At 53.4% G+C, this 15,608-nt stretch overlaps 1 protein-coding gene across 2 annotated transcripts in view; it reads right to left on the reverse strand.

The window, feature by feature from the left end:
- The window catches only part of GSG1L (GSG1 like), a 192,904-nt gene that overhangs the window by 62,824 nt on the left and 114,472 nt on the right, over positions 1-15,608 (reverse strand). The window contains exon 3 of one of the 2 annotated variants that reach the window (XM_074322757.1): positions 5,302-5,454. The exons of the other annotated variant lie outside the window; for it this stretch is intronic. Coding sequence (XP_074178858.1) covers positions 5,302-5,454 — 153 coding nt within the window. The remainder of the gene's footprint in view (positions 1-5,301; positions 5,455-15,608) is intronic. 2 annotated transcript variants of the gene reach the window in all.

Genomic DNA, 15,608 nt, shown 5'->3' on the forward strand with positions numbered 1-15,608 from the left:
TGTCTTTCATCCCCACTCTCCCGTCCTACTTCCTGGGGTCACTTCCCAAATAAACTACTTTCACCTACATTGTCATCTCAGGGTCTGTTTTGGAGGTACCCCAATGAAGACATCTGCCATTCTTGGGGTTGACCCCCTGATACTCTCTCAAGTTGACAAGCCATGGGGACTTGCAGTCAGCCAGTTCCTTTGGGCATCCCCTTGCCCACCACTGCATAACAATCCTGATTGGTCTGGGGCTAAGCCTACACCCCGGGTGTGCCGAGGGACCCAGGCAGGGCTAATCAGAGTCTTTTATCCTCCGGCATGCTGATTGGTTCAGGAATGAGCCTCTGAATCTAGTTGGTCCAATCATAGGCCTCCTTGGAGTTTTGCAGGACTTTTGCAAGAGCTCTTGCTACCTCTGGAATCTTACGTAAGCCTGGGGCTGCTTATATCCTCTCTCCACATGGACAGGACTGACTGAGAATGACACTAACGCAGAAGGAGGCAGAGTTTGGAGATACAGATTCCTGATGACGTGATCACCTGGATGCAGCCGTGCCTGAAGCCTAACCACACCGCACTTTTCCATTCTATGAACCTATGGATTTCGACCACCACCCCCGTTTTCTCCTTCAGCTGATTTGATTGGGTCCTTGTCATTTGCAAGCAAAAGAATCTCTAATAATATGGAAATACTCATTTCTCTGACTTAGAGCCTCTGTACTTTTAGACACAAAAACACATAAAAGTACTTGCTCTCTATACTATGGGCAAAAGATCCAGGCTGGTCTGGGCAGGGGAGCTGAACAGAGAGGGCATGACCCACAGTGGCAGGGTGGACAGTGGAGTTAAGATCTCAGGAAACTCATCCTATAATATTATGTGGCGGTTTACAGTAAGAAGTTATAAATCACTACACCAAGTGTAAGTGCCAAGAAAAAGCCAAGGAGTGAAGGGAAACGTGGACGGGGGAGGAATTTAAGACCACAGGAAACCTCACCTGGGGGGAAGCTGCTCTGACGGAACCCCAAACTGAGAGCCAAGCTTCCTGGCAACCAATGAAAAGGCACAGCTCATGTTCCCTCAGAGAAAGCAGCCTGGGACCAGGGCCGGAGGCAGGTGACTCTGCAAACGTGCCTTCTGGAAACTCACAGGCTTCGTGGCTCCTGGGGCTGGAGACCCCCCGCCCCCTAGGGGAGCAGCACTTTTACCTGCCCCACAGCTCGGTTCCCGAGGATTTGGGGACCCTGTGGGATCTGCACACTTGGTCCCTCGGGCACCACCCCACAGGTCCCCAAACCTCTGTCCAAAATACCCCGGTGGTGTCTACCTCACTGCAAATAGCTCCTGAAATTCTTTTAAGTGTTTCTAACGGTTACGACCCAAAACCTCCTTCAAAGAAAGACATACACGATTCTAACTTGAGTTCCCATTCGAAACGTCCACTAGCTCTGTAGTTTTGGTCACAGAAACAGCAAAACATTCATCTTTCCATCACACTGCATTAGGTTGCCTTTCAAATTTAGCATATTCCGCATTTTTAAAAGAGAACTTAAAACAAAAATTTTCAAATCACACATTACGCATCTAATATAACAAAATAATGTATAAAACATGGTTGAAGGTTAAGAAATCAATTACAAGATTTATAGCGAGGTACTATGCAGTTAAATATATGTTATATTATGAAACCAAATATGCCAAGATTACATAAAATCTAAGGTCCTGGCTTCCTGGCCCCCAACGAGCTGCCTCGTCCTGGGTCATTTTTTGTTTAACTGCAAATTGTCCTTGCTCCTGAACAAAACAGAGTTTGCTGACTTTTCCATGAGGTCTGGTTATTTCCTGGAAGTGCACATGGAATTCTCCAAGTGACTTTCTTTGTTTCCTAAGTAGATCAGCCTCATTTTTCAGGGGAACTGGGGAAGAACAGACATCGTCCAGTCTGCCCTCAGTCCCTCGTGGGACATAAGAGCCTGGCCTCCGGGGGGGAGGGCCTGGGGGCTCTCGCCCTCTCTATCCCCTCTCAGCTGAGGCCGCAGGACTGGGGGGAGCTGGGCTGGAACTGGCCTTGCTCCATCCTGAGTGATGGAGAGAAGCTGTGGCCCCATGATGGGCCCCAGGCACTTCTGCCTTCACGGAGCTGGTCCTCCAGAAAAGAATTATTAACCATTACATTTTATGACTGTGATGGCAGAAAGACAAATATCATCCAGTCCAGATTCATTCTTATGCCTTCATTCTGATTATCTTCTTTTTTCTTCCTGCTGATTTTAAAAGCAGGCAAAAGCATGTCGCGGATCCCAAGACGTAGGCTGAGCTCTGAGCTCTGGACCAGTGGGCTCACCTTCCCAGCCCCACCTCCGGCCCTCGGGCCGAGCGCTCTGTGCAGCCACCCTTCTGTCCGTCAGGGTCACGTGGCTGGGAAGACAGCCCTGCCGGTGGGGCCCTGCCACCCCTCCTCAATCTCTGAAAGTCTGAACCCCTGCACCCCAAGCTCAGTGGGGCAAGGCTGGTCCCTGGGGCCATGAGCTGCTTTTAGTTTATTTCAGGACAGCTAGCAAGAGTAATGACACAATGACAACCTGAAGTCCCCATGCTAAGCCCTGCCCGAAGCCCTTTATGTGGCAGGCTCTGGGGTTCAGCTACGCGACTGGCGTGACTGCAGGAGTCGGTTTTCTTGTCTGCAGTAGGGATGTGTTCATCCTTCCTTCCCTCCCAAGGATATTAACACCCGTGGCAGACGGGCTGGGCTGGTGCCACCCCCCCGCTGCCCCCCCAGTCACCATTGGCTACTAGGATTCATCATAACTGGTTCATTACAATAATTAATTGTAATAATTAGTTCCAGTAGAGGTTGCCCCCCCTCCCCGCTTTCTCCTCTAGCCTAGAAGGGGTGACCTTGGCTGAGGACCCCTCAGTGTAAGCTGGTCCCATGGACTCAGTCGAAAGATCTCCCCAATCCTGCTCGTTCCTTCTGGAAGCCCAGCCCCTCCTCGCCTGTCGCCCCCTTTGCTCTGTTCTCAAGGGGCTCCCGAAGTCCCAGTTGCTCAGGGCCAGGCAGGTCCGAGGCTCCGCTCTCCCCCGGTGTCCTGTTTCTCCAGGGTTTACCTTTTCCCAGGCGTGAATATAAAATTCTTTCTCTCCACCACCTGCTACTTCGGTCTTATTCCATCATCCAACTACTACATGCTTCTCAGTTACTGTTTTCTGAGACTTAAAAGTCTTCTCCCTCCCACGCCTGCCCGGTCACTCCTGCAGCTCCAGGCTGTGAAAACACAGGGCTCTGATGCCAGCATGAGCCAGAATTAATCCAGCTCCACAACTGACCAGCTGTGTGACCTTGGGCAAGTCAATTAACCTCCCTGAGCCCTGCATTTTTCATCTGCCTGAAATTACTGCGATGAGCTTATTTTCTATAAACTAAAGCTAGATGGAAACCGGGGTTTGTTTTGGCAGGTGGAAACTTTGATCAGCTCTTGGAGGTCGGGGAAGAGCCACCCACCCCTGCCTCACAAAAGGCCTGCTTAAGGAACTGGAGGTGGCTGCTTAGGGCCGTTCACCAGGTTTGTTTTGTGACTGGAGCAAGCTGGTTGAGGGGGTGGGTTGGCTGCTCGGTGAAGGGGAAGAAAAAGAGATGAAGCCAGTGAGAAAATCACTGCAGCTTTAAGACAGTCACCCAGCTCTCCAGTCTCCTCCGCCAGCATGTCTGCTCTCCCTGTTCTCTGCCTGCCCGCCATCCCCAACTACTTGCTTGACGTTTCCAGAACTGCCACCTCACGAGGCTGTGGCTTCTGCTGTTCCCTCCACCGGGAATGCCCTCCCCAAGCTGTCCGTCAAGCAAACGCTGACATTTTTTCCAAGTCTCAGCTCAAATGGTGCCTTCCCCACGCCGCGCCCCACCTACTGCCACCCCCTGGGCAAACGTGGGTGCCCCTGCTGCAGGACTGACCACGCCCAGGACACACAGGTCAAGGCCCCACCCCCTGCCATGTTACTGTCGTTTGACAGTGAATCTGTGTCTCTACCAAACTGCAAACTTCAGGGGGGCAAGGACCCAGTTTTTTGCCCAGCAGATCTTCCAATGAATGTTGGTTGAGTAAATGAATAAAAGATGAAAAAAATAAACAGACTCTGTCTGTAATAGCTGGGGGTGGCGTGAGCCAATGGACACTGTTATGAGGATCACTGTATCCCCCCATCCTCTCCCCTCCCCTCCCCTCCTCTCTCCTCTTCTCTCCTCACCTTTCCTTTCCTTTTGTGGTTAGATTTCCCACATCCTGGGAATGACAGGTCACACATGTTTTGATCTATGGAATGTGCTCTAATTTATTGAATTCAGCTCTCTTTTCTTTGAGGGCTCCCTCTGTTATATACACAGACCTCAATTAGGGGGCGATTATTTCCCTTACCAAAAGGCTCGGCGCTTTGGTTTCATTAAATAGAGAGTTCTTCCAATGCATGAAGAACGGGATTAGATTTATAGAAATTCAATTTACATTTGGCTTTTTAGGAACAGACGTCTTGCACAGCCAAGCCACCGCTCTGTCAGGCCGCCTGAAGTTATAGTTTATGGGCTCCTTTCATTTCCTTCTGGCACACTCCCGCTTAACCCCTTATGGTCTGGACCAATCGAAACCACTCTGGGCGCCTGGCCGCCTAAACCAAGGGCTGCTTCTTGGAATCGCCCATCGGCCCCTCCCCGCGTTACATGATGCTGTTGATTCTCCCCTTCTTCCTAAAACCCTCCAAATCCTTGGCTCCCTGGCCTCTGCCCACCCCACACTCGCCCCTGAGCCTCCAGATGCGTCTGGTGACCCAGCTTCCCGCTGGGCACCTCCACGTGGATGTGTCAAAGGCAAAAACGCTAAAGCAGACGGGAGCCCGCCATCCCCAGATGGGTTCCGTTTCACATCCCTGGGGAAGACACCACGGTGCGCCCATTCTCACGACCATCTCCCTCTCCCTCCTGCCACAGATCTAATCCATCACCAAGCCGTCAGGCAGTCATCTCCCCAATACGCCTCAAGCCGACCCACCTGTCTCTGCCTCACATTAAGTTCCATGAGCGGGGGAACCGCCGGTTTCTCTTCATGCCCATAACCCAGTACTTACTAGCACAGTGCCCGGGATGCAACAAGACACTCGATAAGCACGCGCTGAATGAGTGAGTAAGTGAGCGAAGAAACCCCATTTTACACATTGTAACACTGAGGCTCAGAGAAGAGCAGTGGAACAACCAGTACTCAGCCCGAGGGTGGCTCGGGGGCCCACGTGCCCCCTGCTCTACGCACCTGCCCAGGGCGCCTGCCTTACCTGAGAGCACCGTGAAGACGGCCGCGAAGGCGTTGAGCTTGAGTCCGTCGATGACATTGCTGGAGTGGAAAAGCTCGAGACACATGAGGCTGAAGCCGACCACCAGCAACAGGATATAGAGCACCTCGGAGACGACCGACAGCCACAGGACCCCTGCACGATGGAGGCGGGGCGTGAGAGGGGGGCGCAGCCTGGACGCTCCCGGGGGCAGCCTCCCCACGCCCCTGGTCGGGGGATCCACTGGTTCTAGAATAGACCTCAGTTGGAGAATGGGTCCCGAGGAGGGTACGGCCGTCAGGGCCACCCATCCTCCTCACCAGACTAACTCAGGAACCCAAGCCTAAGTCAGTCGGATGTGGCACGCTCGGGGTGACGGTTACTGGTGCAGGGTGGCACGTGACCGACAAGTGGGCCCACTCAGATGGGAGGGAAGACCTTCCATCCCATAGCTACGTGCCAGCCTCTCTTTCTCTTGTCATCTGTGAGACGCCTGCCACGGGGAGCCAGGAGGACCTCTGCCTTAGGATGGAGCTGACACTGTAGTTACCCAGTAAGTGACGGAAAGGTGCCCGCATCGGGCCAGGCAATCACCACCCGGAAGGCTTCCCAGAGGTCAAGCGGGTCCGCGTGATATGCTATTATCTGCAGCTCTAAGCACCCCAACACACGACACCTCCAGTTTTATCTGCCCTGTACCCCACTCCACTTTTTTCTAGAAACCACCACTGCTGCTCCCCCAGCTTCACCTTGTGGTTCTCGGAGGAACTGTCACGCTCTGCTGTGGTCCCACCCTTCTGGGCACAGCTGACTGGTCTGATCAGGTGACCTGTAAGCGGCCAATCAAAGCCCTTCTCTAGGACAGTGCCCCTGGAAACATGGAAGTAGATGGGGAAAGAGGCTCGGATGAGATTCCAGGTACTCTGACAGCGTGAGTGCCTGGTTCCAGCTGTTCCTGAAGCCCAGATGCACCCCTGGCCTTGCAGCAGTGTGGCTGTTCAAACCTTTGTGTATTCCCTAAGACAGCACAGCTCCCCTTTCCCCCAAATTGGTCCACACTGGGTTACCATCATTTGCTACTTAGTTTAGGGAGCACCTTCTGTTTCTCCCACCCCACGGTATATCATCTTCTCCTTACATATCCTTTGTTCGGAGAGCACCTTCCTTCTGTCTGTTTATGCAGTTTGGTTGCAACTGACCGCCTCTTGGCTCCATGTTGGGGCAGAGGACTCATGTCTGGCCAATCAGAGCTCTACGTTCCCCCCGCCCCCCGCCAGGACTCTAATCACTGGTTCAGGAATGAGCCTCTGAGCCTCTCTGTGCCTCAGTTTCTTCACCTATAAAATGGGGATCATAATAACAACTATTTCACAGAATCGTGCTGAGGATTCAATTACACAGCAATGAAAAGGGGTCATGCTCAGCATGGAGTGACCCCTCAATTCACGTGCATTATTACAATTGTTTTATGGGAGGAACATGGTGGAGGATTGGAAATGGAGCCTGGTGGCTCTTGCGTGAGGTCAAGGCTACAGAGAGAGTCAAGAGGGAGACATGAAACTGACCTATACGCAGATAAGATTTCTGAGGCAAAGGGTGGAGAGTAGACAATGGAACACATCCACGTGACCTCCCAAGCCTCACTAACCACATGGTTTGAGCAAGGTCCCTCCTTTAGAGAAGGGACCGTGGACCAGGCTTGCCCAGCCAGAGATGGACACAAGACTCGAGTCGTTTTTCCGAGACTCAGCCACAGGACTTGTGCTGGAACTACTGGGAGATAAGATTCCTTTCTTTCCACCGGTTTTGAGGCCTGGAAGATGTAAGGAAGGAACTGACTGACTCACCAAGCGACCAGGAGCAGAGCCAAGAGATGGAGGAAGAGTGTGTCCTGTGTCATTGTTGGAGCCCCTAGATCCAGCCATGCCTGAAGCTGCCTTTCAATCACACAAACCAATTAATACCTTGCCTTTGCCTAAGCGGGTCTGAGGTAGAATTTCTATCACTTACAACCAGCAGTCCTGATCCTCAGCTGCTCTGTTCTCTGAAACTCTCAGACATGTTCCTTCCTACTTCTCTGCCTTTGCACAAGTGGTTCCTTCCCCAGAGTATCCCAGGGACATCCAAGGGAAGTTATTTAGTGAAGGAAGCAAACAAACAGCAATTTCGGAGTCTCTCTCTGCTCCCTGAGGAAAAACACAGGTTCTCAAACACACACTGTCATCCGTGGCACAATGGAGCTTTTAGAGCTTTGGAGAACTCTTCTTTCTTTTCTTTTTTTTTTTTTTTTTAACAAAAATATCGCATCTCCTGGGCAATCCCTTGGATTTCTGTAAGAGAATAATGTGCACTTGGCAGCCTGGATGTTGTTTCAACACCCCCTGGCTCCGCACACTCGCAGCCTCCCAGGCCGGGCACTGGCCCAAGGCCCACCGAGCAGCAGGGGAGAAGGCAGGAGATGCAGGGCTGCCCCTGCATCTCCTTCCAACAGCCTCTGCCTCCAGCTGCTGTTGTCCCGCTAATGGGCCAGTGACACTCCTCACCACGGTGGCTCTGATTCAGTTGCCTCCCCCACACCCAAGAGCCCCACTCCCCCAGGGGCTGCTGTCATCCTGCCCACGTGAGCCCTGGGCCCCCACAGCTCCCCTCATAACAGGGCCCAGCTCTGCTCTTTTAGGTGGGATGGGAGTTGGCGCGGTGCAGGGAGTGGGGGAATGCTTGGGAAGTAAGTGAACCATGGAGAAACAGGCACCGCATTCTCAGATGCCTGACTGGGGTTATGCTTCTGATTCCCCCCAGATTTCTTTCCCTATCTGCCCACTGGGCTAGGAGCATCTGTCTGAAAGCTCCAGCCCACCCCAGAAACCGAATAACAATAAGGAGTGTTGTTGTTATGCTATTAGTAGCAACAAGAGGCTCAGAAACAGGCCAGCAGGTATTGGGCGTTTATCACCTGCCAAATCACCTGGATGACGGCGCTCCACTCACGCCTCTCACACCACCTTTTACTGTTTCTCTCCCTGGAGGAGTGTCCTTGGGCAGCTGGACTCCATTTTGCCACCTTCAATTACAAAGTGCCTGGAAATGGACATTTCCCTCTGTGCTCTCGTCCAGCGGCAGCTGACCGGTGGCCCGGCCCTGTGGCTCTGGCTGAGACAACCCTGGGATGTGACCCACACTGCAGAGCCCCCCACCCCCATCCTGGGGGCAACACTGCAGCTGCTTCCCTGGGCCTTGGACTGACACTGTCCCCTTATTTGCCTTCCTCCTTCCCCAGCTGGCTTCCCACTTTTCCTACCATTCTCCCCTGGGGCGTTTCCTTTATGAATCACCTACGTGGATCCCCACCTCAGGGTCTGCTTCTAGGAAATCGGACCTCAGTCGCGAGTATACACATGCATTACCCCCCCAGTCCTCCTAACCACTGTGCACCCATTTTACAGATGAGCAAGTTTAGGATCACAGAGATTGAGCAACTGGTCTACACATCTAGATAGCGGGTTAGTCTGGATTCAAACCCAGACTGTAACTCCAGGAACCATCATGGGGAGGGAGGTTGTAAGCTGGCAGGATATTGGGGACACCTTGAAATCATTGTTCTCCACAATCGGGCTGGTCACAGGGGCCCGTCTGGGTAGGGAGGCGTAGGGTTCCTTGGCCACAGTTCTCGTTTACATGCTCTCCAGCGTCCCAGACAACTCCTGAACCAGGATTCCTGCAAGTGACGGCCACTGAGTGGGAAAGGAGTGGCGGGGCCTTCCGTTCCCAGGGGCACTGAGCCCCGCGGGCCAGCGGGGGCGTGGGGAAGGAGGCTACGGGCAACAGCTGGATCCTGAAGGTCTCGCGAGGCACAGACGGGAGGGCGTGTGGTGGGGACAACAGATGGAAGCTTTCGCCACACTCCATCCGAGAGATGACTGTGGTCTGGGTCGTGGCGATGACGGCAGGATGAGTGCGGGACTCCAGCGGTCCCGAGAGGCAGGCTCGGCCTGCTGACCCATGAAGGTGATGGGAAGGGACAAGGAATAGTCCAGAGGGGGCTGTGCTTCCGGCTTGGGCACCTGAGCAGGTGACTGAGTGCTTCTCTGAGAACGAGACTATGCTAAGGCCCAAAGAAGATGAGGCCCCTTCTGGACTGGGGTGACGTAGCCGCTATAACTGTCCCATAGATGGCAGCTGCCTGTGCAAAGCACGTGGGGCAAAAGCAGAAACGGGGAGATGTGGAATCCACGGAACATCAATAATCCAGGGGCGGGGCTCTAAAGGTGGGGTGACACGGCGTGTCCCACCCATCCCTGCCCACAGCACTCAGTGCCCAGTGCCACCTGCCAGCACCTGCAGTCCTCTGCCCTGGTCTCCAGAGCCCACCCTCCACCTTCCCCCACCTTTGCAGCAGGCTGGGGACTCAGGCCTCCCTGCCCTCCACCCCCAGCAGCAGCCCTCAACCAATGCCAGGAGTGAGCTGATGAGTAATGGGTGGGGGGTGCTATCTACATGTCTGTTTCCCACGAGGAGAGAGGTGGTGTTAAGGGTGTTGAACCCCAACATTAAATTGCCTGAATCATAGAGTGTAAAAGCTATTCCCTTTTCCATTAATATTTAAATTCGTAACACCTCCATCAGGAGTCTCTGTCTGGTGCTAAGGTATCCTGAACACCTTTCCAACACTTGTTAATTGCTTTTTTAAGAAAAACGAGGGCTCAGAATCTTCAACAGTTCCTAGGCAGACCCGGAGAACGTTTCAACAGTCACATTCTGTGCTAGTGCTTCTCGGCGCCCCAGCCTCTCCCTCCCTGTACTCCCTAGAAAGCATTACCAGGCTTCCTGGCCCTGGGTCAGCCATGGGGGCACTGGCTGGAAACCGGAGGACAAAGGGTCAGCGTGTCTCTGCCCTGCTCGCTTTCCGTCTTGAGCCACTTTCCTGGTGGTGGCCTCCTCCTCCTCACCATGACGACAGCTCCAAGGTTCATGGTCACTTCTGCAGCTCTTACAGCCTCCAGAACAGGGCTCCCGCCCTTTTCTCCTTCCGCCCACCCCGGGCTGGTAACGGCGCCCAGCTTCTGGGAGTCTGGGTCTCTTAGCCCTTCCTCTGCCTCTGTAAGAAGTTCTTTCATTCAAGTGCCTTCCTTTGAACCATTTGGGGGATTCTGTTCGCTGCAGGGACCCTCCCTGACACATCCTTTTTATGACAAGGGATCTAATCAGGGTAACGATCTAAGCCAGGGGTCTCTGTGTGGCCGCCTGACCAGCGGCAGCCGCCGTTGGGAACTTTGGAAGCCAATTCTTGCGCCTCACCCCAGACTTACCGAATCAGAAACTCAAGAGGGGGACCACTCCTGGTTTTCAGGGGCCCTCCAGATTATGCAGTGCACACCCACATAGGGCCACCCCTGATCTAAAGATCCCTTCTAAACGTAGGCATAAGAGAGTGAGTGGACTTCAGGAAAAACTGAGTCAATGCTAGCCGGTCGGTGCCAGCATCTGGCAAACAGAGAGCAGCTGGAGCGGGAATGATGAAACAAGTGCACACTGCCTGGATACAAATAGCGCTCACACTTACTGTGCGTGCAGTGACACGCACGCATGTGCGAAGAAAGGAAGTGCGAAGGACAGTGGGCTGGCATCTCTGGGCAGACCCAGGGGGCCTTGCCCTGGTGACACCAGGAAAAGCTCACTAATCACGGAGATGATTGTTTCGAGTCTCCGAGTCTCTGAAACTTGCTGCTAATGGCTTGATTTGCCGCTGAGAACCGGTGACCTCCAGGAACAGAAGAAAGGAAATGATTTCTCATCAGGAGTGAGGCTGGTGGGGTGACAGCTAATCCTGTTAGCTGCACTTCTTGCCTTTTTAAAAAACAGCTTTGTGGCACCAACTCTGACCCCGCATTGATGGAATTGATGGGTTTGCAAGAACGGTTTCCCTTTCGTCCCATCCCTCCCTTACTGAGACAGTTTCCAGAGCCAGCTCCCTGGCTGAGCAGAAAATCATGGGCGGGAAGCTTGTCTGGGGTGTGTGACCCTGGCTGGGGCCTCACCCCTCTGTCTCCCGGTTTCTGCCCGTGAAAAATGGGCATACCAAACTTGTCGTGAGCATTCAATGAGACACTGTCTATAAATCACAGAAGCTGACACTTGGAGAGTATTCCAGAAAGCTAAGTATTACTATTACTGTCTAATAAGTATAATTATTAGCAATTATAATAATTAGAAGAGGCTGTGAGGCGTAGGAGTGAAAAGCACAGACCTGGGCCAAACCACCTAGATGGACGCCCAGTCCTACCAGTTACTCACTGGGACACTGGGCACGTGACACGGTATGTTCCCCTTGGGCCTGTTTTCTTGCTTGTAAATTGGGGATAGAGATCGTACCCACTTCATGGATTATTGTGAGGATAAACTGAGGCAACCAATGAGTGATGTGCGTCTGGCGGTGCCTGGCACACAGCAAATGTTACACAAGCATTACTGGTACTATTACTGTGTGGTTGGTATTCCCATGGGATGCAGCCCGGGCAGCCTGGAACACGTGCGTCTCAGCCACTGGAAAAATAAAACCCTTCTGGGGAGCAGAGGGAATTATGGCACAATCATACGAAATCCCAAGATGCAATGGCACTTCAAGAGAAAACATTTTTCCCTCCAAACCCATCCGTTTAATATGTCAAATCAATAAGTCACGGGGCTCGGTGACACGCTCCCTGAAACCCAGCAAGTGAAATCATGTAAATGACGTGGGCCTGGGCACAGGGGCTGAGGTTTTGTGGGGAAAGGGGCTCAGAGAGGACCTGCAGCGCGGCCAATGGATGGTGGCTGCAGCCCTGGGTTCCAGCCCTGCTGCTGTGGGACTTCTGGAAGGTCCCTGTGCCTCAGTCTCCCTCCCAGTAGGAGAAGTGGATTCCCAAACAAGCTGCCTACAGGCCAAATCCAGCCAGCAAACATGACTTGTTTGGCCCACACAGTATTTCAAAAATATCTGAATTCATTATCTGCACTTAAAAATAGGAGACTTCACATAAAAATACAGATTTCTGGATTCGTTTGCAAAACGGTTGGATGCGGCACTACTGGACCTGCCTCTCCGCATGATGACAACCGTGGGGCTGGGCGGGGCCTCACGCAGCGCACAGGCGGAGGGGCGAGCACGGAGCCCCACCCCGCCCACCCCCGGACCCGCCACCCCCGCGCGGTTCCTGCCTCGCTCAGTTTACAGCCCCCGCAGGAGGACGGCGAAAGTCGTTTCTGCCCCTGACACTCCAGCGGTGTGACATCGTAAGGCCCTACAGGGCCGTCCCTGTCACCGACATGTGGGAGTGGAAGAGACAGCAAACGCTCCCATATCCAGCTTGCTCAGGAACAGGGGCTTCTAACAAACGCCACGCCACCCCACACACGAGGGTGCCAATTTTAAAAGGGTGAGATGGAAAGGAAAGGCATTCAGCTCTAAAAATACGCCTGGATGGGTTTAAATGAGCCAGACCAGTGATGTGAGAGCGATTTCCCAAGAGCCGTCAGCATCGCCGGTCTGAGAGGTCCCGTGAGGTGCCCACGGCCACGACCTGGGGAATCTCCCTTTAGTGAGACAGGACCTCCGAGGCTTTGACTGGAGGGCGCATGCCGACCCCCGGGGACTGTCCTTGTGGGATGTGCAGAAACACTGGGAACGCTGATTGGCTGTTCCAATGCCAAACAGTGCGCTGCCCTGGAAACGCAGGGCCTGGTGGGGCTGTTCTCTGTGTCACCACTTCTAGAGCCTCATGACTCAAAGCCGGGTCCACAGAGCAGCAGCAGAAGCCCCTGGGAGCCTGTGGGAAATACAGAATCTCGGCCCCACCCAGACCGACTGACTCAAGATCTGCCTTTTAAGCAGATCCCCAGGGGGTCTGGTCAAGTGTGAGGAGCTCCACTCTAGAGGGTGACATTCAGGTGCCTTAGTGTGGCTGTCAGGGCCACACAGGCTGACAGGCGGGTCCCAGGCAGCTTCACTGAGCGTTGAACATTCCGCACCCTGTCGTGTCTCCAGCAGGGCCCCAGCCCTGGGACAGCTGTCCCCTTCTGGCCGGCAGACACCCACCACATCCTAAAACACTCCAGAAAGCCCACGTCCAAAAGCCACGTCCTCACATGGCAGAAGGGACTCTGCAGGCGCAGCTGTAAGCTTGAGAAGGGGACGTTATCTTGGATTATTTGATGGCGCCAAGGTAATCACCGGATCCTTATAAGAGGGAGGCAAGAGGGTCCGAGTCAGGAACAGGAACTGTGACAACAGAAGCAGAGGTTGGAGTGACCTGGGGTCATGAGCCAAGGAATGCAGCAGCCTAGAGAAGCTGGAAAAGGTAAGGACACAGGCTCTCAAGGAGCCTCCAGAAAGGGAGACACAACTGCTGAGTCTTTGACTTTAGCCCATAAGACTCATTCCAGAATTCTGACCCCCAGAACCATAAGATAATAAATCCATGTTGTTTTAAGCCATTAAGTCTGTGCTAATCTCTCACAGCAGCAATAAGACACGAACACACCTTCTTTCTTCATTCAAGGTCACCTCCTCTAAGAAGCCTTGCCTGACCACCCTAGCCCTCGCTGTGGCCCTCAGACAAACCTCAGCAAAGAAGGATGTTCCTTCACCCCTTTCAGGTCAATGCCTCACTGAGGTGGAGAGAGCCTGAATGTGGAGGTTAAGCAGGTCTGAACTCGACCTTGAGCCTCAGGCTCTTTGGCTATAAAATGGAGTCAACACTGCCAATCTCACACGTTTTCAGGCTGAGCTAAATTGGATTCTGCTGCAAACTCTCCAAGTGGTTTCTGGCACACTCCAAGTCCTCTGCAAATGCCAGTGTCGCAAGCTGGCGAGTTGGGCCCGGAAAATCAAGTCTTTCTCCTCTGCTCCCACAACGGGACAGACGAGTTTACTGCTGGAACGGATGGTGACAATGGCGTCTTGCTCCCTAGAATTCCACCACGCTCCCGTCTGTGTCAATTTAGAAATGACTCTACCAGACATGCCCTTTAGAAATGGCTCTGTGGAATCTGGGGACAGTCCCTGAGTATTTGAGATGTGTCGTGGTGCCCTTGACCTTCAGCATCCGATGACAATGATCTTTCTCTTTAGAATCCAGAAACTGGCCTTGAAAATAAGCTCTGGCCCCATGGGCTGGGACCTGGGAAGGAGGCGGGAAGAACACAGACTCCACGGGCGAGATGTGGCCCCATCCCCCACCCCCCATCTGCGTGGGAAAGTTCTCTCACCTCCCTGGGCCTCCCCTGCCCCCATCTCTAAATGGGGTTGCTGTGAAGGCAAAGGAAATAGGACAGGTAGGTCAGAAGTTACAACCCAGCCTAAAGTCAAGTTTTTGAGTTTTTGTTCTGTTTTCTTTTTTGTTTGTTCTGTCTCTCTACCTCTCTCTGTGCGTCTCTCTGCCTCTCTCTGTCTCTCTTGGTATATGTGGCATTTTAAACAATTGGAATTAGATGCTAACATTTAAAAATGGGAAAATCACATGAAAATTTAGACGCTTGGAAATCTGGCAGACCAGGGCCACATTCCCCCATGAAGACGGAGGCTGGCGCTGAGCGGTGGCAGCTCCCTGCAGGCAGGTGGGTCCTCTCCACTTTCCACAGTCCCCACCCTGCCGTGGAGGCTGAGCACCAGCCCAGGGAATCACCCCAGAGCACAGAAGGGTACCTCGCAATGAGAGCTGGAAGAAAGCAGCGAGAGGGGAGAAAAGGCCAGGTGGTGTGCAGTCGGGGACAGAGCTGGGCAGGGCTTGGGAGGAGGTTGGCATGGGAGGCTGGCATAGGCCCTGCATCAAGAGGGCCTGCCAGACACCCGCTGCTTACTTGCCAGCTGCCAGCCAGGAGGAGTGGCCCCTGAAAAACATGCCTGTGGAGATTTCCAGTCAAGATGGCAGACTAGGTAAATGCTGTCCTCACCTCCTCTCAGGAACACATCAGTTACAAACCACAGAACAGCCGTCATTGAGCATTGCCTGAAGTCTAGTTGAATAGAAGCCCTACAACCACGGACATACAGAAGAAGACACCGCGAGACTGCCCCTCCCTAGATCAGGGTATCAGTGCTGGGGAGAGAAGTCCCCATAACTTCTAGCTGTGAAAACCAGCAGATTGTGGCTGAGTGAGACAGAGGGCAGCTGCACTCCCAGGCACTCTTCTCAAAGGGACCACGCATGGACTTACTCACTGATGGAATCACTCGCTCTGAGCTTCAGTGCTGGGGCAGCAGCTCGAAACGTCCCAGGGACATATGATTAGGAACTGAGTTGTCTGGCTTCAGGGTGAGGGCTTGAGGGGCAGCT

The sequence above is a fragment of the Rhinolophus sinicus genome, linkage group LG18 (assembly GCF_036562045.2).
Source record: "Rhinolophus sinicus isolate RSC01 linkage group LG18, ASM3656204v1, whole genome shotgun sequence".
Classification (NCBI taxonomy): domain Eukaryota; kingdom Metazoa; phylum Chordata; class Mammalia; order Chiroptera; family Rhinolophidae; genus Rhinolophus; species Rhinolophus sinicus.